Here is a 24784-nt window from a genome sequence, read left to right as displayed (position 1 = left end):
AAATAATGAAATAAAACTTTCCTAATTTGGTGAAGGAAATAGACATACAAGTCCAGGAAGCACAGAGAGTCCCAAACAAGACGGATGCAAAGAGGCCCACACCAAGACACATCATAATTAAAATGCCAAATCTTGAAGATAAAGAGAGAATCTTAAAAGCAGTAAGAGAAAAGGAGAGAGTTACCTACAAAGGGATTCCTATAAGACTATCAGCTGATTTCTTAAAAGAAACTTTGCAGGCAAGAAGGAACTGGCAAGAAGTATTCAAAGTGATAAAAAAAAAAAAAAAAACAAGGACCTACAACCAAGACTACTCTATCCAGCAAAGCTATCATTCAGAATGGAAGGGCAGATAAAGTGCTTCCCAGACAAGGTAACGCTAAAGGAGTTCATCATCACCAATGCATGAAGTGTTAAAAGGACTTATTTAAGAAAAAGAAGATTAAGACTATGAACATTAAAATGGCACCAAATTCACGGCTATCAACAAGTGAATCTAAAAAATAAAAACAAACTAAGTAAACAACCAGAATGGGAACAGAATCATAGGTATGGAGATCATTTGGAAGGTTATCAGGTGAGAGGGGGAAAGGGGAGAATGGGAAGGTTCAGGAATTAAGAACCATAATTGGTAGGTACAAAATAGACAGTGGTATGTTAAGAATAGTATAGGAAATGGAGAAGCCAAAGAACTTATATGCATGACCCATGGGCATGAACTAAGAGTGGTGGGATTGGGGGGGAGTGTTGTGGGAGGGAATGGAGGTCCTGGGAGAGGAGGGACAAAGGGGGAAAATTTGAGACAACTATAATAGCATAATCAATAATATATATTTTTTAAACTTTTGTTGGTTCTTTTTAGGCAATCACCTAGTAACAATAATAAGCATCATGCCTAACATTAGTAGAGCACCTACTATATTCATTCAACAACTACTCTACCACTTACCAAGCATGGGAAATACAGCAGAGGACAAAACAGATCCTCTGCCCTTGTGTCAGGCTTTCTCTACGTGCCTTACATATTTATTTTAAATCCTCACTGCAACCTTGTAAAGCACTCATTTCCTGGTTTCACAGGCAAAGAATGTTAAATTTAGAGAGATTGAGTAACTTGTCCAACATGTTGAAACTAAGAGGTGGCCGATCAGGGATTGCAGGCCAGACCTGTCTGGTCCAAAGACAAAGATTTTCCCAGTATGCCCCTGTTTCCTCAGTAAGTGTCTTCCCACCAGGACCAGATCTACTTCATCATTGAAGGGATCTGTCATCTAGGAGAGGGCTGTTGCCTGAAACACACTACAGGGAAGCTAATGATAAGAACAAAAGCTGCAAGTTCTTCAAGCCCCAACCAAGCTTATTACATTCGCCAACTTCATTGACCAAAGACAGGAACACACCCTCACTATTCCACCACTTCTTTTATCCACCCAAACGGAAGAACATTGCAGGTTTTTGGAAAGTTCCCAAGAGAAGGGTGAAAAAAACTTTTGAGTCTCTGCCTGTGGATTCCAGATGTGTTGATAATCTCCTTCTTATCCTATCAGGGAAGATGAAACTGATCTCACTCAACATAATTTAACTACATTAGGAGTAATTTCAAATGTAATCCAGGAAAAGATTGGTTTGTCAGATATATTCTAAATTAAGAAGAAAGACTTACTAAATTCCAATTGAAACCACCCATTCTATTAATACTTATTGCAGATGAGGGTAGAACTCATTAGAGAAGATCAGGGTTGCCTTCAGGTACTTTATTTTCTCCAGACAATTCTTTCTGAATCTACATCTCAAATCAAGATGGAAAGCCTAAGAGAACAAAAAAAGAATATACTAATTTCTGCCTCTAGCTGGCAGGTCTTAGTTTCCTCATCTGCAGAACAAGGGAATGGTTGAAATGACCCCTTCCCATCTCTAACAGGTTACATTGTTACCATCATCTTTTCGCTAATATTTAGGTTTCTTTTTCTAGCATCCAGATCTGTTTCTGTTCTCCTGATCTTTTTCCTTTCAAAATATTCAGGTATAAATAATACCTTGGGAATTCACATGGAAAAAATATCCTCTGTTAGCTCTGAGAACATTGTTTAGAATTTAGTTCAAATAAATATGCATTTATTCCAATAACATGTATTTTTCCTTTCTTTGAGCCCTTGTATTATGTGTGTCCTTCCTAAGGCAATAAACATTATTCCTCGTGGTGTGATTACTTGTGTGTTGGCTTCCTCCTTCCTGCGATTGTAAATTATTGGAGGACAAGAACTACATCTTGCTCATTCTTACATTTTACAGAGAGAGATCTTAACATTTCATTTTACTCATGGAAGAAACAGTACATTCTGCTGACTTGAATCCAGAATATCAAAGTATAATGCCACAGAAACATCAATAATAAGAAATAGAAAATATCTTAAAATGTACTTGTAGTCTAGTATTCTTAAATTTAGTATAGAGGTTACAAGATCAGATTTTAATATCAGACAGACTTGGGATCTGTTTTTGGCTAGTTGTGCTTGGGGCAAATTATTTATGTCTAAACTTAATTAATTCACATTAAAAATGAGGATGCTACTTGAAATCTTTGATGCATCACTTTGCAAATAATCTAATCACTATGTTATTCACCTGAGACTAAAATAATATTGATTATCTACTGTCATTAAAAAACAAAAATTTAAAAAGTAAATAAAAACAAATTTTCATCTAAAACATGAGGATGCTAGTACTACTCATTCATAGGGTCATTTCAGAGTAAGATAATATAATTCACATAAAATGCTTAGCATGAAATATATCAAATGAAAGCCACTCATAAAAGTTAAGCATCTCAAAAAAAAAAAGTTAAGCGTTTTAATAGTATACCAGCACATGTTTAGACAACCAGTTCTCTGTGCAGAAAACATGCCACTTCATAGTGTTTGCCCATTTCAGTGGTGATTTCAACCTAGCAACATCATGTCACTAAACACAGAGTAGCATACCATGATATAATTATACATAAATAACCTCAAACTGTAATTGGCATAAACAGCCTCAGAGCATAGATGATAGTAAATAATTAGAAAGTAACGAGTTTGGAGTGTATATTAGCTTTGCTTTCAATGTAATTTATATAATGCTAAGTGTATGCACTTTAACTTTTTGTGGTCACTGTGTTCAATGACTGGCTTGCAGAATTCCTGAAAGTTTAACACGTGGGCCTGTGAGTCAGTCAGAACCAGCTCCAGCATGCCAGCGCTAATCTAGGAAGCTTTCTCGGACTCTCCAGTCTGGGTTAGCTGTCCCTCGTGGGTGCTCACTCCCATCCCAGTTACTGCGCTCTGTTGTAATTGCCTAATTTTTCGTCAGAACCTCATGAGAACAAGAACAGGCCCAGCTGGCAAATCCCCTGCACCTATTTCTATCCTTCGTGACACTCAGCAAGTATTTGTGGGATGGTGGGCTGAGCGAATGACACAGAGCCCAGCTGATGAAATGTACATACTTCTGTAAATTGTGCAATGTGATCTTAAAGAATTGCTTTAAATTTTATAAACAAAGAGCATATGAAACAATCACTTGGCCAGTTCAACAGGGTTAGGGTTTCTTTCCCTCCACACTCAAAATGTGCTTTGTTCAGTGTCTTGTAACTACCCACCGTTTGGGAGGAAGGATCAAGATGTTCTGTTGTTGGAGGAATGCAAAAGCATCAATGAAAAAATAATCATCTTCTCAAGCAAACGGGAAGAAGTTGCTTTTATCAAAGAAATGGTTTTAAGAAGTGTGCAGCACATCTGACCGATACTTCGAACCAAGCTACGTAAGCGTCAGAGTGGATTTTTTTTAACGTTAAAAATGTAGACATGGTAGCTGGCTTTTGAGAATCGAAGCCAATGAAAAGCAGCCGACACTGAAACTAATGACTGGACCGGACTCAGTCTAACCTAGGATTCTCTGCACAGACTCCTGAGCCCACCCAGGGGCAGAGCGTTTGCCGGAGAACTTGGCTAAGGGACCATTGTAACCAACCTCTATGGAAAGAAAAGCATGAATCGGAGGGCAACAGAAAGAGAGGAAGAGGATGAGGAAGGAAGGGAGAGGGGGAGCAAAGGGAAGGGGAAAGAAGATGGGAGACTGTGCTGAGACGTGAGGATGAAGACTGGTGTTCTTCAAAGGCAATCCATACAGAAAATTGGCAAACTTAAAAAAGTAGAAAGAAAAAACAACTGATATTTAAAATGTTTGTGTAATCGGTAGAGTGATTTTATAGCTAAAGAAAGAAGTCATTATTAAAATGTTTTAAATTTATGTTCAGGAAAGAATGTCACAGGGCATGAGCAGAATAGTGTTGGGAACAAGAAAAAAGAAACATACAAAATGAGGCACTAGGGTACCCTGTTAGTCCTATATCATGGTGACGATGTAGCTCTTCTTGCTACTACTTTTAATGAAATGGGTTTTTTTTAATATTTCAACTTCACTTCTATGTACTCGTGATATGTGGACGTCCCTTGGCACACCCATTTAAGTTTTCACGTTTCACTCCCACTTGGAGAAAGGGTTGCCACCTCTGCCCTGAACCTAGACAAACCGGGACAGGGCTGTCCTCCACACAACCACTGTGGTGTGGGGGTGCGGCTGCTTACCATTTTGACAGTTAACAGTGTGAGGGAATCATGAAGGGAGGCTTTGCGTGCAGCCCAAGTGGCCGTCACTTGGCCATGAAAAACAGCCATTGCCTGAGATGTGAGCCCAGGTGTCTCGAAAACCCTCAACTCATAACTTGCCCACCGACGAGGAGAGAGCCAAGCCTGACTCTTCCATAGACCACGTCTTCTGCTGTCTCATTGGCTTATCAGGCACAGTAATAGCTATTACCAAATAATCAAGAAACAGGATTTTTGGTTCTGGTTATCAGCTTAAAGGTATTGATTTGGTTTTGCTTTAGGTTGACACAGAATTGGAGTAAGGGAAATATCAAATGGTGGTTGTTTTTGTTTTTGTTTTGTTTTTTTCACGTAGATGCGTGATTCATTGTATTTTCTGAAGCCTAAGGAAGAAGCGTTGAACTTTGATTTTGGGGAGACAACTCATTCTTTGCAATAAGAGTATAAAACACATAGCATAGTGAGTGTCTAGTCTATGACAGACAGTAAATGTTATTTCTTTCCTTTCCTATCTTTCCTTCTCTTTACAGGAATCTACCTCCTAATTACCTTTGATAAATGCTTGCAAAAGGGAGAAATTATTAAAAACTTTATTCATAGCATATCATTCCCAATTTTTTTTCAAGCACATATTGTGTGGTGAGACCTCTTACGGGTTATTGCCCTATTTAATTACGGAGGACTTCAGATAACAATACATCTTTATACCTCGTTTTTTCCGTGTATGTTTGAAACATCCTATAATTTTACCTTCACAGCAGCCTTCAGAATTGGGGAGAACGTGTTACCCCACAGTCACACAGGTGTGAGGGAAAAGACCCAAGTTATGAGTCCAAGCTTTTAAACTGTGATTCATGACCTTTCCATTACAGATGTCTCTCATGAACATATGGCTGCACACAGGCAAATATACATGGAGCCGGTGCAGATATGATGGCTTCCATTTCCTTGAGAACAAACCGGAAAGACCTGAATTCCCCAAGGGGTCCATCATCTAACACATAGTTCATTCATTAACACTGTAATACAAATCAGAATCCAGTAAGTAAATAAAAGAATTTACTCTCAAGACATCAATTCCAATTAAATTGAGTAGCATTACCTTAACTGCCACTCATAATAATATAAAAGATTAGAGTCCTGCTTGCAAATTTCCAAACAATTTATGGGATGAGCAACAACTTTCCCACCAAAACAAAAAAAAAGAAGAAAGGAAGGAAGAAAAAGAAAAAACCACCGAGTAGAACCTGCGAGGATAGAATATTTTTAAAAGCACAGGAGCTGGGACAGGATGGATCTGCAGCCATTGCCTCTGAGGTTCCTGGTAATGGCTTTTGTGAAAGTATAATCAACCTGCAGAAGATAAAAAAGACAAAGTTATAGGGATAAAGCTGGGAGGGTGCTCTGAAGAAGTACACACCATGTTAGTTTATTTTAAGGGAAATATGTTAAGATGCTGCAATGTTCTTAAAGAAAAAAAATACTTGTATTTAGAAACCTAAGACACGGCATTGGAACCTGTGATCAGCATACCCCCCTCTCCTCCTTGTCCCTTCCCATCGTTTCTTCTTACAGCACTTTCTGTCTTTAATGGAGACCCCTTTAATCTCAGAAGGCCACAGACTTCTGAGACATGATCTCAGTAATCCTTTTAAGAGAGAGGACTCATGCGTCACACAGTCCAGAAATCCACAGGTTTTGCTGGTCAGCTAGGTGAGAAGGATAATTCCTTTGTACATCTGCAGCATCTGTCTACACTGGGACTTCCAAATACTTTTCCAAATTATCTAATTATCCCTTTCAGCATCCCTTGGAAGGAGGCAGGCAGGAGATAATACTAATTCCCTTTCTTCAAGAAGTAGAGCTAATACTTTGTTCCACAATGAGGTGGCTTAGCCTAAAGCCGTATTCTCTAGAAACTTCTGTTGTAAGAACACGACCTTGAGTGTCTTAAAATAATATTTCTTGCCCTGACTGGTGTGGCTCAGTGGATTGAGCGTCAGCCTACGAACCAAGTGTCACTGGTTCGATTCCCAGTCAAGGCAAATTCCTGGGTTGCACACCAGGTCCCCAGTTGGGGGAGCATGAGAGATAACCACACATTGTTGTTTCTCTCCCTCTCTTCCTCCTTTTCCCTCTCTCTAAAAACAAATAAATAAAATAAAATAATAAAACAACCCGGTCTTATTTTTTAAAAAAAGAAACCCAGAAACAAACAGAGGTACAATTCATCAAGTGGTTAAACATGAAGAAACTTGGGGGTTATGGCATTTAAAAAAATAGTATTTCTTCTCTGGAATTAAGGTAGTAGCAGGTGGAATGGCTCACAAAAACCTGTAAGTAAATGCAGTTATATTCGAATCACTTCTTCTCTTGGCCACTTAGATCCTCTAACAGCCACCCTGTGAGAACCTACTGGGGAAACCGTGGCCACATAATTTTGGAAAACACTACAAACAATTTCCATTTTGACAAGTCAGTACACATGTTAGCAAAATGAAGCCCGGCTAAGATAACCCCCTTTACCTTGGACGCCTGACTCTGTTGTTTATGTAACAGCTGTTAGCCCCTGGAAATAATATTTTTGGGAAGACGTTTAAGAAATATCAACTCAGGTGGGTTCCTACACCTTTCAGGTCTTCTTATTCAGAAACCAAGACTTCTAGGAAGAATGGGTTGTAGAATGACATAATCCACTCCTTATATCAGGCACCTACTTTCCAAGACACTGGCTTCACTTCTCCTGCTTTGTGTGTGGTAACTAATGTTCTTACTCCCATGGGGCAAAGCAGTCAGCGAAGGCTCAGGGAGGATGCTCCGAATGCTGTCATGGCACTGGGCTGTCCTCAGCCCTTCTGCCACCCATCTACATACTCATCCTTGATAAATGCAGCCCGTTTCAGGCCTTTGGGTACCATCTTTAGGCCAATGACCCAGATCTGCATCTCTAACCCTGACTGCTCTGCAGAGAACCTTGCTCTACAGACCCTCATTTAACCTAAGACCCCCTCCCCCATGTTTGTCCCCCTCCAGTTCTTCTCTTACTCCAAATAGAAAACATTGGGGTACTCAGACCTCCAGGGAAGAGACTCACTGGTCTTTCAGAGTAATGTAGCCCTGGACCTCAAGAGCCACAGAGCTTTGTCTAACTACACCGCTGCCATAGCAGGCTCAGCAGTGTCTGAGACAGTCCCCATGTCCTGTGCCCAGAGCCCTTTGCTCACCTGCCGCGTGAACTCCGTGTTTTAATAATATTTTGTCTAGCTAACAAATTGCAGGTATTGAAAATGAGATTAGTCATTTCACTTCCTAAGTCATCTAGGTTATATGACAGATATGTGTTGTTTAAGAGGTATTCTCTACATGAGAATGACACAGGGGCTTTTAATCATGCCCAGACAAACACAGGGCCAGCTGAAGCTCCGGCCCCCTTCTCCACTCTTCCCCTTAGGTTTGTAAGATTCTGAAAAATAGTTCTTGATCCCTCACCTTGGCATTTCCACACTAAAAAGTCTTATCTTCTGACAATTCCTTTTTTTTTAAGGGTATAACAGAACCTGTGCTGAAGGACCTTCAAAATTCCCATTTGACATAGTGTGACTGATTTTCAAGTAGGCCTCCACCTGATTGTGGGGTTAGTTGTTACCATAATAATGAGTCGGCGTTTTCTTCAGTTTGAATCATAGACCCAGCAATATCTGCACTGAAACCATCTTCAAAATCCAAACCTGATAAAAACAACAGAAAGCTAATAGGCTATATTAAATAACCTATATTTTGTTATAATTAATATCTCCCCACCAAAAAAATCAAACAAGGAGTAAGGTTTTCTGTTATGATGAAATATCCCCTAGAACACTAATATTCTTTCAGGGCATTTCTTGTCCCTTTGAGTCAAATTAATGAGCCAGATTTTTCCCAAAGGGCAAATAAACAAGGTCGGTTAACTCTTTCAGTGCCCGGCTTTGGCAAGGCCATCACATTGTTTTGCCTTAGGCTTACTACTTTTTAAAAGTCAGCCATCATATTCGAAGCAATCCAAAAGAGCACACTCAACGGAACCCTGGAGTTTTGGAAATGTTAATGCCCTCCATCAGCAGTGACCTTGGCACTGGGAAGTGATTTAGGCATGAGGGAGAACAGGGCCCCGTATCTTTATCACACCGGTTTACACCATCAGCTTCAGAAATTGTATGAGAGAAGAATAATCAATAGTGTGTTAAGACCAGTCTCCAAGAATGCCAAGACAAAGTGCTCCTGCTCTGCCAAATGCTGAGTTGAAGGAGAACTTCTGAATACAACACAAAAGAAATTACCTGTAGTGGTAAAGCTAAATGAATTGCGTGTGAAGACGGCATTTGTCATTGGGAATGGCACTCGAGAGCTTGCTGTGTATTTCAGCGGGATCCCATAATATGCCTGATGAAAAATGCTTACTTTAAAGTTAACCAACACAGAATCAAATTACAAAACCAGAAGGGATGCATTCTAAGCATACATATGTAACCTAAGAATTAGCTGACATAAATAATTCCAAAAAGTTTACTGGGAAAAAAAAATAGAGTCTAGGACTAGAATCATTTCCTATGTAGAAATGGGAGAAATACAAAATTAAACATCATCAAAATTTCCTGAAAATGTTACTATATTTCTTATAATTCTGGTAAAGGCATTATCTCTCAATAACCAGAAGAGAGAACGAAGCTTCCAAAAACAGCCAAGTAGGTCTCTCCACAGCACCCTGCGCGGGATCACTGTGGAAAACAATGATGGTGCCATCCCTAAGATCATTCCGATTAAATGTTTGATTTCCCACAGCACGCCTAATTGTGACATGAACAGCTGTCCCCCACAAAATTAGAGGGAACTGTCATCATATGGATTTCACCAACATTAGCTTGCCCTGTTCCCATGCCATTGCTCAAGAGAGTGTTTTCGAAGAAGTCTTCCAGTAGGGGGGTTTCATTATTCAAGGGGGAGTTGCTCCAGTTACTTGGCCTTATAGGCTATACATGAAATACCTTTGTCAAAAGAGCAAGAATCCCAAATGGACGCTTAGTGAATGCCAAATTCAAGTATATTAACATGTCTGGGATACAATTCCTTTAATCCTACACACATTGCACAAGGTAACTATTGCAACTGCTATTTCTAATACAATCGTCGGCAGCCGTCAGTCTCGAGAGACGATGGTGTAGCTTCTTAAGAGTCTATCTGCACCGCCGAGAATGGCTGTGCAGTCCGACTCGGGAGTAAGACAATATCTGTCTCCTCCCGTGTTGAATCGACATCTTGCGATGACGCTGGAGTGTCCTCTCAAGTGAAGCTGAAGCTACAGAGCCTGGGCAGGGTGATATGGAGGGTCTGCTGTTGCCCATGCAGCAGACCCCCCCTCTCTTCGCAGCTGAGGGATCCAAGGGAAAGACGGAGTCAATACAGCTTGGCTTCAGGTGCGCCGCAGGAGTTGCCGGTGTTGACTACAACGTCAAACCGCCTTAGGGACTCCGGCTCCAGATTTTCTGTCGGGGTTTACTCCCTTAGCCTTTCCCCTGAAGAGGTATGCCGCAAGGCAGCGGAGGTTTTTTGGAGTCAGAGTTTTCCTTCTCTGATTTTCTAATACAATAGCACTCCCTTATCCACGGGGCTACTTTCCAATACCCCCAGTGGGTGCCTCCCACCTCACATAAGTACCTAACACAATGTATGCTATTTTTTCTAATATATACATACTTTATGGCTTCTCTTCAGCATATCCTAATTGCCATATTCGAATCACTACTTTTGTGACGTGGGGCCATTAGTAAGTAAAATAAGGGTTACTTTGAACACAGGCTCTGTGATAAAGTAACCCGCGGGTGGTCACCAAGTCAAAGGCAGAGCATCCCCATGTTCTAACTCAGCTGAGGACGTGCATGTACGGCACCTCTAAGTTTTGTCGCTCCGTTCGTGTCTACAATAATGCGCAAGAAGGTATTTGGGGCTTACCAATGAATTTTCGTGAGTGAGCAAATTCACAAATACAGAATCTGTGAATGATGAGGATTGATTGTATATGTTGAAAATAAGTCTGGGCATGTCGTCAGTCACTCTGTATGTGTCTGGGTCATTCTTTCTGTTGGATTAGTGGTTGAATTTGTTTCCGTGTCAAATCCAGCGTTTATTGGAAGTCAACGTTCCCGGAGAAGTGCGGAAGCCTTTGCACCGTGTGCCCTCAGCGTCACGATTGCAGGAAGAAGCTAGTTATGCACCTGTCCTGACTTCTCCGTGTTTCTTCCAGGTTTTTCAGGGATGTGGCCAACCCAAACCTGCCCCAGCCCTCAGATCTGCCCGCTCAGCTCCTGAAAATTTTAACACGCGGTTCCGGCCTTACAATCCCGAAGAAAGACCGACCACCGCAGCAGGCACGAGCTTGGACCGGCTGGTGAGTGCGCACAAATTGATGGCTCCCGCGGCCGTTTCCTGTTATGAAGGTTATTCTTCAAGATGTGATGGGGAAAAGTTGGTTGTAAAAGTCATCTCATTTTTATATCTGCTCCGGGTCTTAATTAGAATATTGAAAAGTAATGAGAGCTTCCTTTTAGGTCAAGAATTAGATTATTTAAGAAGTCTTATCACCATTAATCCACTCATGCAAAGGCCAAATTTTCAACTTCATATTTCTTCTGAAATATTAATTTGAAGACTAAGTTACTATATCTTCCCGTGATGTAATTATACAATAGCACATTTCTTATTCATCTGCTTCAGTCACCTATTCAATTATAAGAGTGTAACTTTATTATGAATTTCCCTTATATGTAAAGTTTTCTGTCTGAAAGCTTGCCAAGAGACCCCAAACCAAGGTTACTACCATTTTTGTTTTGTGCATGTGTGGGTGTGTCTTTTGAAAGTTGGAATCATTAGAAATAGTAACTCTTTGATCCATTTAATTGTGTGTCAGGGGATCAAATGATATGTAGCATCTAAGTAATTTCCTTGGAGAATACGGTGATAAACATAATAAACAACTTTTTAATGTGTTTTAAAAATCTAATTTTACTACAAAAAAAATGAAAATCTCATAATTTCTGAGAAATACCTCTTGATTCTTTTCAATGCAATTTCTAACATTTATAGCTCTATAAACAATTTATATACCTGTGATTTTAAGTGCTGTTCATGTTGCTTTGCCAATTATCTTGATGTAAAATTAGCATAAGAGAACCTTAAGGTCAAAAACACTTGAACCACATCTGAGTATGTCATATAAACTCAGATCTCAGTTCCCAGTTACAAAAATACTTTTATTGGTCCCTGTAATAAATCACTGTATCATTTTAGTTAATATCGTTTTGCAGTGTAGAACTCACAAGAGTAAATTGGTGGAGTTTGGCCTCAAAGTAAGTACATAGCAGCAATTCACTCTATAAAAGTCAAATGTACTCACGATATAAAGGCCTAGCCACAAAGGGCCAATGGGAAGGAGGTAGTGGAATTGCTAACCGCTAAATTATGTTTTAAATTTATTGTAGTTTATTAACAAATAAGCCCTCATCTTTCACGCAGGTTTTGAAAGAGGAATTCTCTGGGTAATTGCTTCAACCTTCTACTTTACCTTGGTTTTCTATCCTCTATTCAGTTACAGGAAAAGTTTAAAATTAGTCACCTTTCTTTTTTTCTATTAAACAATCAGTTTGGTTTCTCCAAACAATAAGCCAGTTGTTTTAAAGAAATTGAGGGTTTCATAAGATTATATTCTTTGGGGTTTTAATTTACAAATTCATTTGTATGTCTAGAGCCTTTTAACCAGAAGCAAAAATGGTGAGTATGAATTTGATCTCTCTCTCTCTCTCTCTCTCTCTCTCTCTCTCTCTCTCTTTCCATTTTTCTTGGCTCTAACTTAGTTATTAGAACAATTAAGGCTTTCTGGACATTTTATAAACTCTCATCTAAGAACTGGGACACAATGAAGATCCTAAGTTGTGCCTGTAGATGACAGTACTGTATTATGCACCTAAAAATCTGTTGGGAGGATAAATCTTATGTTAAGTGTTCTCATCACAGTAAAATAAAACTTAAAAACAATATGGGTGCATTACAATATATACTTAGTTAAAATTACAGTGAACTTGAACAATCTAACAATATTAGTCAATGACTACTAATTAATTTTTTTCCCTTTGAAATAGAAACACAGTTTTCTTTTCTCCCCAGGAGAAATGAATACACACAAACACACACATGTTCAAACAGTGAAAGGAGAGCAAGAAAAATATTTTTCTCAAGACAACAATATGTGTGCAATTTAGCACAACCTAAATAAAGCATCTATATTTTGAGAATTTCACATGATGTTTAAAATGTGGTAGATAGGAAAATTGAAATTTGAACCTTTTATAAAGGAACTTTATTGGTGGTTCTTCAAAATGCCCCAGTTATAAAGGTCCTGAAGAATACTGGCAAGTAGCAAACTGATTTACGTTCTTCTATTTTATGTACCCCACGCCCAAAATACATTTTAGTCAACATTTTTCTCAAAAAAATTATTAATGGTGAATCATGAACAAGTACCAGACTCAGTGCATAAGGACCAGATTCAATGCATAGGAATTAAAATCAATAAGCCAATTTCATTCTAAAATGTTCTGTGATGGTATATCGTGCTTAGCAATTGGTAATTCGCAGCCAGTCGTAAACCTACCAGGAGTTACTTTCCCACCCCCTAAGAGCACGGGACCCTTCCCAATCAAAGGGAGCTATACAAGGTTATTTTTGAGAAACACAAGCGAGCCTGGAGCTCCTGTCAGAATTTCAGTTTGCAGCCGTCGGCTCCCCTAAGGCTTTTTTTCCCTTTGCGGGTTCAACATCGCTCTGAATAGTGAAAAAAGGTGAAGAAGAAACCTTGGTCAACCAGTGCTGAGCAATAGCCAGACCAAATCCTCTTCCAGGCATTGGTGAACTCTGCTGATGGGTCTGCTCTCCAGTGCAGCCTTGTTCATAACCAAGTCTCATGTTACCTACTCCTGTTTTAATTTTCCCCCCGAAACCATGTTTCTTGAATATTTATAAGACATATGTGTCCTAGAAAAGGAGAATAACTAGGAAAGACTTCTAATTTCTCTGAGTGTTTCAGCAGAGAAAAAGTTTCAGATGACAGCATTGAAAAAATATTTCAAGCACCTTACCCCTTTCAGCAAAGTGACAATAACTACGAAGTTCTCTCAGAGAATTTCTTTTTCCCTACCATTTAAAATTAGTACCTGTGGTATTGATTTTGGTGTCTGTTGGTAACTGTTCTTATATCAGTTATTTTAAAGCTATCTTTTATGCAAACTGATCATTGTGGGGTTTTAGAAATAAAGCTCCTTACCCCAAGCTGGGTAAACGGCTGCTGAAACTTAGTAAAATAGTTGAAAACAAAAACAAGCTGTCTCCTAAAAACACATCTAATCCATCATTTAACCTCTATTATAGTTATAAGGAAACTTGTAAATCCCTTTGTGTCTCTTCAGTGGAGGTGAGAGTTCCATTACTCTAAACTTATAGGGGCATAAAAAGTAGATTAGATCGTCAGTAGCTTTTAGACATAACTGCCCAAAAGTTAGTATCCAATAATAACTGAGTCTATTTGTATAAATTCAGCTGCTGATGGAAAGCTGACTCATCAGAGAATATCACAGTCCTTCCTGCCAGCAGCCTTGATTTCTTGGGGATATTAATGTCATCAACTAATTTGGTTAGCAACCTTGTCCCTCCATCACATGTCCCCTGTCACCAACACTCAACCTGGCAGCACTTCTTTCCCTGAGGGGTGTTATGATTTTTTGTTAAATAGACCAGAGGTGATTATTTATTTGCACGAAGGAAGAGATCAGTTCTCTTCCTTTTTTCATAACTTTATACTGGTGAATTCTCTTAAATAATTTAATGGAAAGCAATGACTTTTTAAAGATTTTCACTGGAAGCACAGAGTATAAAAATAAATCAACACAAAATATCTCCATTTTTAATATTGGAACATACAGAAGTATTTCAGATTATCCTTTGTAAAAGGCAATGCATTGTACAAGCTCAGAAAGTCAGAGCACAATGTGCTAGATTGTTCCTGGACACACCTGGGCAGGGAGTGCCTCCCTTACCCCAACTGATTCATTAGAGCAAAAATGTACTTTAAATTGTGTATCTTAGAGGAATATATTTTATAAAAGTAGATGAAAAAAATAGACTTGGAATTAATTCATCAAGGTGGTGATGATTTAGACCGATGAATCTCCAGTAAGTATCCATATCATGCTGTATGTGCAGAATTCTAAAATATTCCACTGCTCAATTGGAGGGAGCTTGGGGTGGGGACGGGAGGTGGAATGCCAGCCTACAAAACTAAACATTATACCTGTGCTGTGCTATTATGTGTAGAATAATCTTTCTTTCTTTTTCCTTTAAATTTGTTTTCCTCTTGCTTCCCAGAGGATTGTGTGGAGGACAATGCAACATGGTGTAAGCTTTGGTCTTCTTACCCTTTCTCTCATCCCCATTTGTCTTTATAATAGTCATTCCAGAGAGTGTATAAGAATGCCCACCTCCACCTCCTAGTGAGCCCATTGAACACTGTGCATGACCAATGTGTTTAGTAACCGCCTCTCTTGGTATTTACGGTCAACAATCATTTGGTATTCTTTCCCAACGGCGAGGTTTTCCATCTAAGCTTTGCGTGAGACCAGCTCATTTGGGGGTTGATGTAAAGTCTATCCGAATGTTCGGATGTATGTAGTCGGCCTGAAAACCTGACTCTTCCCTGATAGAATAAACGGTGGGTGAAAGTAGGTTTATAATTGTGAGGACAGGAAACACAGAGTTTATTCTTGTATTATCATTTATTAATGATTGTGTTGTTTCCATATGAACAACCGTAACCCTACTTTTTTACCTCACAATGCATATCGGCTTTTTCTCTTTGTGTTGGGAGAATTAATTACCTCACTAATAATAAACACAAACTAACTTCAGCTCTCATGTATAAGGAGCTAATTGTTCCATTAACTGAGTCATAGAGAGTTTAGAGGGTTCAGAAATAGTTTTTTGTTATAAGTTGTTGACTCTTTTTTATTCCTATTTGAATTTACTGATATATTTTAGAGCATTAATGGGGGAGCATTGGATCTTTTTAATGCAAAGTAATTGGTATTGGGGCTGAGGACAAGAATGCTGAGGTCCTCATACCTGACTCTACATATTAACCATAATAATTCAAGACTGAAGTTACCTACTCTGATTTCTCATAATACCTTCCATGCTGGTAATTCCTATAATAGAGACGTGAACCCTTCATAGCTCATGGACCCAAGAGAGAAAGTGACTCTCACCTGATGGGTGTATATTTCTTCATGCAACACGCTTGTGACATCGTGGTGTGGCATGTCAGCCTGACCTTATCAGGCAGCACTAATGCAATGTCTAAAATGCCTCCTTTAAAATTCACTTAAAAGGGAACTGTTCACTGAGTAGTATCCCCATCATCATTTCAGATCTCTGAGCCCAGGGCAGTTTCAATGAGGTGAAAAAGTGAAGAGGTGAATCTGGAATAGGAATACTCTAGAAAGAAAGACCTTGAGAAAGCAACAGGGAAAACAGAAAACTTAAGGTCACCGGCTGCTAAGTGGGAAATGGGAAGAGACAACATTATGGAGGGGACGAGCCAGGGTTCCATTAGTTTGGTCCAGTTGATTTAACTAGAGAAGCCCCAGTTCAGATAGTAGGTGCCCGTCCTTCCCAACACATTATCTTGATAAGTTCAGATTTTCCAGCAATTGAGCCAGTTCAGTCCCCTTATCTGATGGTTATGATCCTTGTAGCTTTCTACCATGAGGACTGACTTCCTTGAATGCATGAGAATGAATGTAAATCCCATCACCTCCCACCACACCCCATCCGCTGGACTTCCTGGCTTGCCCCTTCTTCAGCCTTTGCACCCCTTCCCCCAAACAAGTGTCTATTATTGGATATGATTCTTCCAAAAATACAATACAACTTCTTAAAGTTATTGGTATGCCGGTGGCGAAAATGTTAATATTGTTGCATAGAGATTTAAGCACTTGCAAAAGAGCAAGATACACACTTTATTATATTGTTTTGAAAGAAAATGGGCAAAGCCACTCACCTTCTGGCATCATTTCCTGCCTGATGATTAATACAAGTTTCAGAGTAAAGTGCTGGTCATAAAAATGTTCTTGCATGCCTCTTTGGGGCCGTTTTGGTGTGATTTAGGGAGTCTTGGTTGTAAGGATTCAAGCAACTGTTGTTCATTTTAAATTGCCCTGGGATGTCATTGTCCCCTCAAAGGGTTCTGCATCCGGCTCAATCCACTCTTTTGCATTTCAAAAGGATATCGGGCTGTGTTTAAGAAACTGCTCTATTCTCTAGAGCCTCAGCCACTATTTTGGGGTGAAACTGCCATTTCCCACCTTCACCCAGACACATACACACATCAGTCTTTTCCTGGCCCGAACAGAAAAAACTAAAAACTCAGGAACAACAGCAGGCCAGATTCTCCACTTTAATTAGTTTTCTAAAGATAAATGGGTCAAGGCCAGGACTGGCTTTCAGCCTCTGCGGCAGCAGAATAAATTAAGCTCCATTCGCCCCAGCAAACAAGTGGCTTCTGCTCAATCCACTTTAGACAGGGAACTGCCCAGTCTTGCCTGAACCTGCTTTATCTCTTTGCTGCAAAACCCCACTGAGACACCCCAGTTTCATTGTCAATGAACCCTGGGTAATAACAGCAGCAAAATACAGTGAGCTTTCAAAGCAGGGAGAAAATACAAAACATTAAAAGCGATCCATCCGACTCATTCAGTCTCGGTTCCTGGTTTCTGCCCTTCTCCAGGCAACATCGGCAGCATGGGGGAGCAGAGAGAGTTCCCCAACACAAGTTTCTCCCCACTCAGGAGGATTGCAGTTGATGAGGCCTGAGTGGCAACTATCACAAGACACACGTATAAAAGGATGGCTTCTCTCCAGGACATTCTGTTTATCCCATAGGCTTGAAGGGTACACAACTCTAATTCAGTGGTAGGCACTCTGGGACACCAGGGTGGAAGACCTGCTCCTTAGGTGGCATTTTCAGCTCGCACCCAATGGACAGCAGACTGGTGTTACATCCTTGGGAAGCTGTTATTTCGGGCATCTGGAAGATTAGTGAAGATAGGAGGAGCATAGACCTCTCTTTGAGCCGAGGCAAGGCTGTTTAATTGCGTCAGGCTGTGTACCACAGGGGGAACGGGGAGGAAGAGTCCTGCTGGTGGCAGAATTCCCTGGGAGGTGCTGAAGCCCATTCCACACCACTGCCTAAGACACCTTCTGAGAGTCATATGAATTCCAACAGTAAACAAAAGTCACGCCAAATATTTGAAAAGGGGAAAACTTTTGCATGCCTTATGTTACATATAAGGGGTCTGAAATCATTTGGGGGGTAATTTTAGCAACAAACCGATTTGCTACTCTATGTCAAACTTTTCTCTGTTCTCAGAACCACTGAAGCAAGAGCTTTACGGGCCTCTGACTGTCATAAAAATGAAATGTTACACTTAAAGACCCCAAATCAGGCTATACAGGTTTTATATCTATTTTATGGTATGTTGATATACCTGTTGGCCCCTTCAGACTTGGACATTTCTTTCAGAATTCCTAGACTTCCACTAAACCCAAATTGACCTATTCTATAGGTATCGATTGATCAACAAATGTATTTATGTTCTTTTCTTTCTCATGGCACTTGAGAAAGAAAACTAAGTACCGTCTATAATATACACGATAGTGTATTGCTCATGCTGGCATTATTAAAAAAAAACAAGAATCACTGTTTGTGAAAAATATTGCTTATCAAAGCAAGTAGACACACTGTGTCCCCTCAAAGGAATTCTATGTAGCGTAGAGCCTCATAAAACACTAGCATGAGGGAAAGAGGAATTTGATTTTGAAATATGAGAGAGATGACACCAATAGAGAATATGTGGAAGGTACGTGAGCCAATGAAGCATCATTGACCAAATATGCAAACTGAAAGCCTTAAACCATCTGTAGCATAGGCCATATCAAACGCTCCTTTTCCCATCTTATCCCAGACCCTTTTGCCCATATCTTGAACACATAAAACAGGAACTTTGCCGTCAATTCTGAATGGGTCAGATGAAAATAAAAGTCCATCTTCACACTCATTCACAAGCGTTTCCCTTCAGTCAACTAGGTAACAGGTGTTTTGGTAGGTTGATTACGGAAGCCTGAATAGACAAGCCTACTACACTGCTTTTAACATATGTGTTCACGAGAGGTATCGCTCGGCACAACCTTTTATTAAATGATTGGACAGCTCAAAGAACATTTTCCTTGTCATGGGAAGTCTGCAGTAGTTTTTTCTCATAGCTCTCTGAGACATTCTCACCGCAAGTCCCAAATGTGGTGTTCACGCTTACGAGAGATACAGCTGACGAAATGGGCTATTTTATAAATACTGGTTTTGATGGATTTGCTGTATAATCAATCAGCTTTGAACTGGCTCTGGGGCCCATGGAATACATTATCAAGCCCTGGGAATTTGGCTATTCCCATAACACACTTGAACACTTTACTGCTAAGCAGTAAACCTCAGGCATAAACATTATAGTGAAAACCAGATGAGAAGAAGCTGTTTGAGTGAAAATTGACTTCCCTTCATAAATGTGAAAGGTAGAAAAATATCTGCAATACACAATAATTTTATTACTTAAGCTCATTTATGGTCATTATCGTCAAAGGGCTCTGACTTCCTATTTTCTTACTAAGAGACTGGCCACGCTATTTAAAAATAAAAGAAGTCAGGTCGACAGTAAATGAGTAAAGCAGCGGCTGCAACAATACCACTCTACTGCTGGCTAACAAATACTTTTTTCGAAGTTGGGTTTCTGTAATATCTTTGGAAGCTTTCCCAATACTGTATTGATCGGGACAGGGCAAGCTAGGCAGCTCAGTACCTTTTTTTAAAAAAGCCCAAATAACTCCCAGCCACACAAGTTTATTTCTTGTTCATACCATGTGTCCATTGGGGGTTGGCTCTGGGTCAGCTGCCCCTGATCATCACCCTCACTCTGATTCCCTGGATGGCAGAGCAACTATGATCTGGGGCTTCATTTGTTCCAGTGGTCGGGGAAATGGAGGGTGTGGCAAAGGTGATTCCTGATGTCCTCGTCTGGAATGGGTACTGTGCACTGTTCACATCTCATTGGCCAAAGCAGGTCACATGACTGAGACTGCTATCAAGAAGAAAGGGATGTGTGTCCCTCTGTGTCACATACAGAGAGTGAAAATGGACATATTAGTGAATAATAACATTGTCAGCCACAAACACATATGGCCAAGGCAAGATTTTTAAATTTTTGAAAGTCTATTTCATTACTCTCTCCAACTCACTTGAATAAGAAAAAAACCTATTATTCATTCAACAAATACTTATTGTTCCCTAATATGAACTAAACGGAGGTGACTAAAACATAACCAAAGAGCTCACAGCACTTTGGGGATGACAGACGAAACTAGCTGTAATATAAATCAGACCATGTTCTGGTAAAGATTGCATTTATCTTTTTTTTAGAATTCTAGGAGACATCTATCGAAATCTTTGTTACCAAGGGAGTGTCTACATTGCCCTAGAAAACCAACATCTTCTTCCAAGTCAGGCTGAGTTTAGCATCAATTTCACCTACCTAAACTTTGCATTCTATCATAATTCAGCCAGAGCAAAGGAGTCCCACCCCAAATCTTAAGACGGTACCTCAAAGGAGGATTTAGAAGTTCTTGCCAATAAGTAGGAGAAAAACAGCACTATAAAAACAGAATGAGCAAAGACTTTTTTATTACCAGCATTGAAATGTCTTTCAGATCCAGCCAATACATATTTTAAATGAGGCTTTGATATTGCATATTGTTGGGTTCTACTCTTGTGTGACTTGATGTCATGTTTGCTTAGGCAAAGCAATGTTTCTGCTCTTCTCCTTTCTGGGTCAGCCTAGGTGAAGAAAATCAAACTGTTCTTCCTCTCTCTTTCATACATCATCATTTAAGATCACCAGGAATTTGTTTGCTGGAACCTGCCCTTGTCTCCTCTTACAATATCTGTGTATTTCTGGACATCATTCAGGAAAGAGAACACTTTTCAGGGGTTAATCAGGGAAATTGCACAGGCTGACAGCAACAACAAACTTATTGATTGGGATGAAAGGCTCAAGAATCTGTGTGCCATTTGGCTTCTGCGTGGACTTTGGGAAATCGTAGAGCTCTGATTCAACTGGAAGGAAAATGATGATATAAATTCATAAATTATTTATGGGCAATGATGCAGGAAAACAATGAGTCTGTTAGTTTTGTTCTAAGGGATTTTGACCTCAGAAAACTCCCCAAAGCAGCCTTCATTCATTCTGGTAAAGAAAACTGAGCCCTGCACTTGAAAGCATTTCCTTTGCGTGCTCTTCACGGCATCTTGAGCGTTGGAGGAAAGGGGGAACCACGGAGCAGCTACACCAGGCTGGGCAGAAAACGCACAGGCAACAGACTGCCTGAACTGATCACCAAAAACCCAGAGGCTATGTTCGGTGTGAGACCTATTCTCATGAGAATGTCTCCCGTTACGCAAGAAAATCAAATCTTCTTCATCTAAGAGTCTTCAAGGAACCAGAAATATATCATAGGATTTTAACAGTGAGGGCTCAAGGGAAAGGACCTTCATTCTCTTCTGTCAGGGTTTCTTGAAATAAATAAATGAACTAGAAATGTCTCTACAGTACTTACATTTTTTAAATTTTTCTGTTCCATGACTTTGGAATGTGAGAGGTCAAATGAATCTTCCGGAATATTTTTTGAAGAAGCTGACTTTGAATAACTTTGATCATTGTATGACAAGGAAGTGGCAGCCTATGTCTGCATGTATGTGAGTGTTTAGTTTTTAATTAACATGCACTCGTTGTGACCAACCAGAAGTTGTTAGTTATTAATCAAATGGTAGCTGAAGCACAGGACTTTCATATAAATATCTGTGATTCATCACTGCTTTGTATTGTTTTATTTTTAATTTTATGTTTCCATTACCGGTTAGTCCCCATATACTCCTATCTCCTTCCTGCAACAGTGCGGTCACTATTGTTCATGTTCGTGAGACCTCTTTCCTCTGCGCAGTCCCTCCACCCCCTAACCTTCCTTAGCCCCTTAACTCCCATCCTGCTCTCTGCTTATGAGTCTGTCTCCATTTTCCTCATTCAGTTTGTTCACTAGATTCCACATATGAGTGAGGTCCTATGGCATTTGTCCTTCTCTGACTGGCTTATTTCACTCAGCATAATGTTCTCCAGGTCCACCCATGTTGTTGTAAAGGGTAACATTTTCTTTTCTACGGCTGAGCAGTATTCCATCATGTGAATATCCCAGATTTGTTTTATCCGCTCATCTATTCATGGACACTTGGGCTGCTTCCATATCCTGGCGGTCGTAAATAACACTGCAATGAACACAGGGTGCTTATGTTCTTTTGAATTAGTGTTTGGGGTCCCTTCAGATATATTCCCAGCAGTGGGGACTGCCACTTTTTAAAATTGAAAGATACCCAGTTGCTAGCAAAATGAGACCACCTATTTCCAGTTCTTTCTCATCCCTCACATCACATCCTGCCTTCAGCCTCTTCACCCTCTCACAGAGACTGACCTCTACTCTACCTCCTGGAAGAATAGATCCGACGACCTTTTTCAGAACAGTCTTCCAATCATATGTGTTTTGTCACTGATATATATATATATATATATATATATATATATATATATCGTCGTCGGCAGCCGTCCGTCTCGAGAGACGATGGTGTAGCTTCTTAAGAGTCTATCTGCACCGCCGAGAATGGTTGTGCAGTCCGACTCGGGAGTGACACGGTATCTGTCTCCTCCCGTGTTGAATCGACATCTTGCGATGACGCTGAAGCTACAGAGCCTGGGCAGGGTAATATGGAGGGTCTGCTGTTGCCCATGCAGTAGACCCCCCCTCTCTTCGCAGCTGAAGGGTCCAAGGGAAAGACGGAGTCAATACAGCTTGGGTTCAGGTGCGCCACAGGAGTTGCCAGTGTTGACTACAACGTCAAACCGCCTTAGGGACTCCGGCTCCGGATTTTCTGTCGGGGTTTACTCCCTTAGCCTTTCCCCTGAAGAGGTATGCCGCAAGGCAGCGGAGGTTTTTTGGAGTCAGAGTTTTCCTTCTCTGATATATATATATAGATAGATATATATAGATATATAGATATATATAGATATATAATATATAGATTTTTTTTTTTTTTGTCGGGGATGGCTCATTCAACCAATTACTGAGAGAAGTATTTCACGATGCAGAATTCATGTTTCTTCCTGTGGTTCTATTTTTATTTTATATGGTTTGAGTCTATATTTATAGCTACAATTTCACCTTTTTTGAAAATTGACCCCATCACTATATTGTGATCCCTTTTCTCTAGTTGTAGTTATTGGCCTTAAGGTCTATTTCTTTCTGATATGGACAGATGTTTTTGTTTAATATTTGAGTGACATATCTTTTTTTATGTCTTCAGTTTCAACCTTTCTGAACCTTTGTGTTTTAGATGTGCCTCTTATAAATATCACATAGCCAGATTTATATTTAAATCCAGACTAACAATCTTCATATTTAACTGGGACTTTTTATTTATTTAACTGTCCTAGAAATATTGATATAGTTGTATTAATTTCTTTCATCTCATTTGGTGATTTATATTTGCCTCTTCTTCTCTGTCCTCTTTTTCTCCCTTCTAATGAGTTGAGGATTTTTTCTCATTCCACTTTTATCTTTTAATGTTTAGACACTCTAAACACTTTATTTTTATTAATTTAATGATTACTTTTAAATTTTTTATGATGTGTCCTAAGTTAACAAAGTCTGTGTTTAATTAATCAATCAATATCTTTACCCTTAACAACACAAAGACCTGAGAACACCTCAATTCTGATCTTTCTTCTTCCAAATTATATGCTATTATCTATTATTACTGGGAAATTGAATTCTATCTTGTAATTTTTTAATCTTCCAAGTTTTATATTATTAGTATTTTTACTGTTTCATGTTGAAACTTTTTATATAAATTAATAACATTTTACACTGGGTTTCTTTTGTTGTTGTTTTCATTTCTTCTTGCATCAAGAAGAAATTAGGAGTCACTTTCCTTGTTCTGGAATACACATTACAGAATTTACTTTACTGGAGGTTTTATTTAAAAATGTCTCTGCTTGCTCTCATTCTTGGAAGACATTTGTGCTCAGTACGTAATTCTAAGTTGACAGCTATTTCCTCTGAGTACATTGCTGCTTATATTTCACTGTTTCCTGGTTTCCGTCACTGCTGCTGAGGAGTCTTCACTCGGTCCTCCCACTGTAAGTCACCTGCATCTTCTTTCAGGCTCCTTTCAGGGTCTTCTTTGCCGTTCTGCAATGTTACTGTAAAGTGTCTAGCTATTGATTTTTGCTTTTCTTTGGCTTAGGATTTGTTGGGCTTTTTAATGTCATGATTGGCCTCCTTCACAATTCCGGAAAATTCCAAGTCGTTAATTCTTCAAGTCTTGCTTCAGCTAATGTTGCTCTCTCTTTCTCTACTCTTATTACAGAATTGATCGGACATGTCAGACTTTCTCACTCTGTCCTCCGTGTCTATTAACCTTCCTTTGTTTCTTGCTACATTCTGAATAACTTACTTAGCCCCACTTCTCAGGTCATTGTCTATCTCTTTAGTTCTATTTACTTTTCCATTAAATCCATTGACTGAGTTTTTAACTTAAACAATTATACATTTCATGTCTAATATTTATTTGGTCTTTTCTCAGATATGCTTTATCCTGGGTTTAATACTATCTTACTCCTTATTGACATTGTCAAATCCCATCTTTTCTACCTTTGAGCATATTTATTTTAAACTTGGTGTCTGAAACTTGTAATATCTGAAACATTTGCTGGTCCCCTCTGGTATCTCTGCCGGGTCTTGCACATGGTCTTTTGTTTCCTTATATATATTATATTTTGTTTGGCTGTGGAGTTTTTGGGTGTGTGTGAGCTTATATTCCTTGGAACTTACACACTAGAAAGCCTTTGTGGTCT

At 39.5% G+C, this 24784-nt stretch overlaps 1 protein-coding gene across 1 annotated transcript in view; it reads left to right on the top strand.

Moving 5' to 3' along the window:
- GPC6 (glypican 6) overlaps positions 1–24784 on the top strand; it is a 720441-nt gene that overhangs the window by 621374 nt on the left and 74283 nt on the right. Inside the window, exon 5 of the mRNA XM_090258046.1 lies at positions 10924–11067. Within this exon, the coding sequence (XP_090114172.1) occupies positions 10924–11067 (144 nt within the window). The remainder of the gene's footprint in view (positions 1–10923; positions 11068–24784) is intronic.

The sequence above is a fragment of the Furipterus horrens genome, unplaced genomic scaffold (genome assembly GCF_987537825.1).
Source record: "Furipterus horrens unplaced genomic scaffold, mFurHor1.1.pri manual_scaffold_12, whole genome shotgun sequence".
In the NCBI taxonomy this organism is placed as follows: Eukaryota; Metazoa; Chordata; class Mammalia; order Chiroptera; family Furipteridae; genus Furipterus; species Furipterus horrens.
This window is presented reverse-complemented; position numbering and strand designations above follow the sequence as displayed.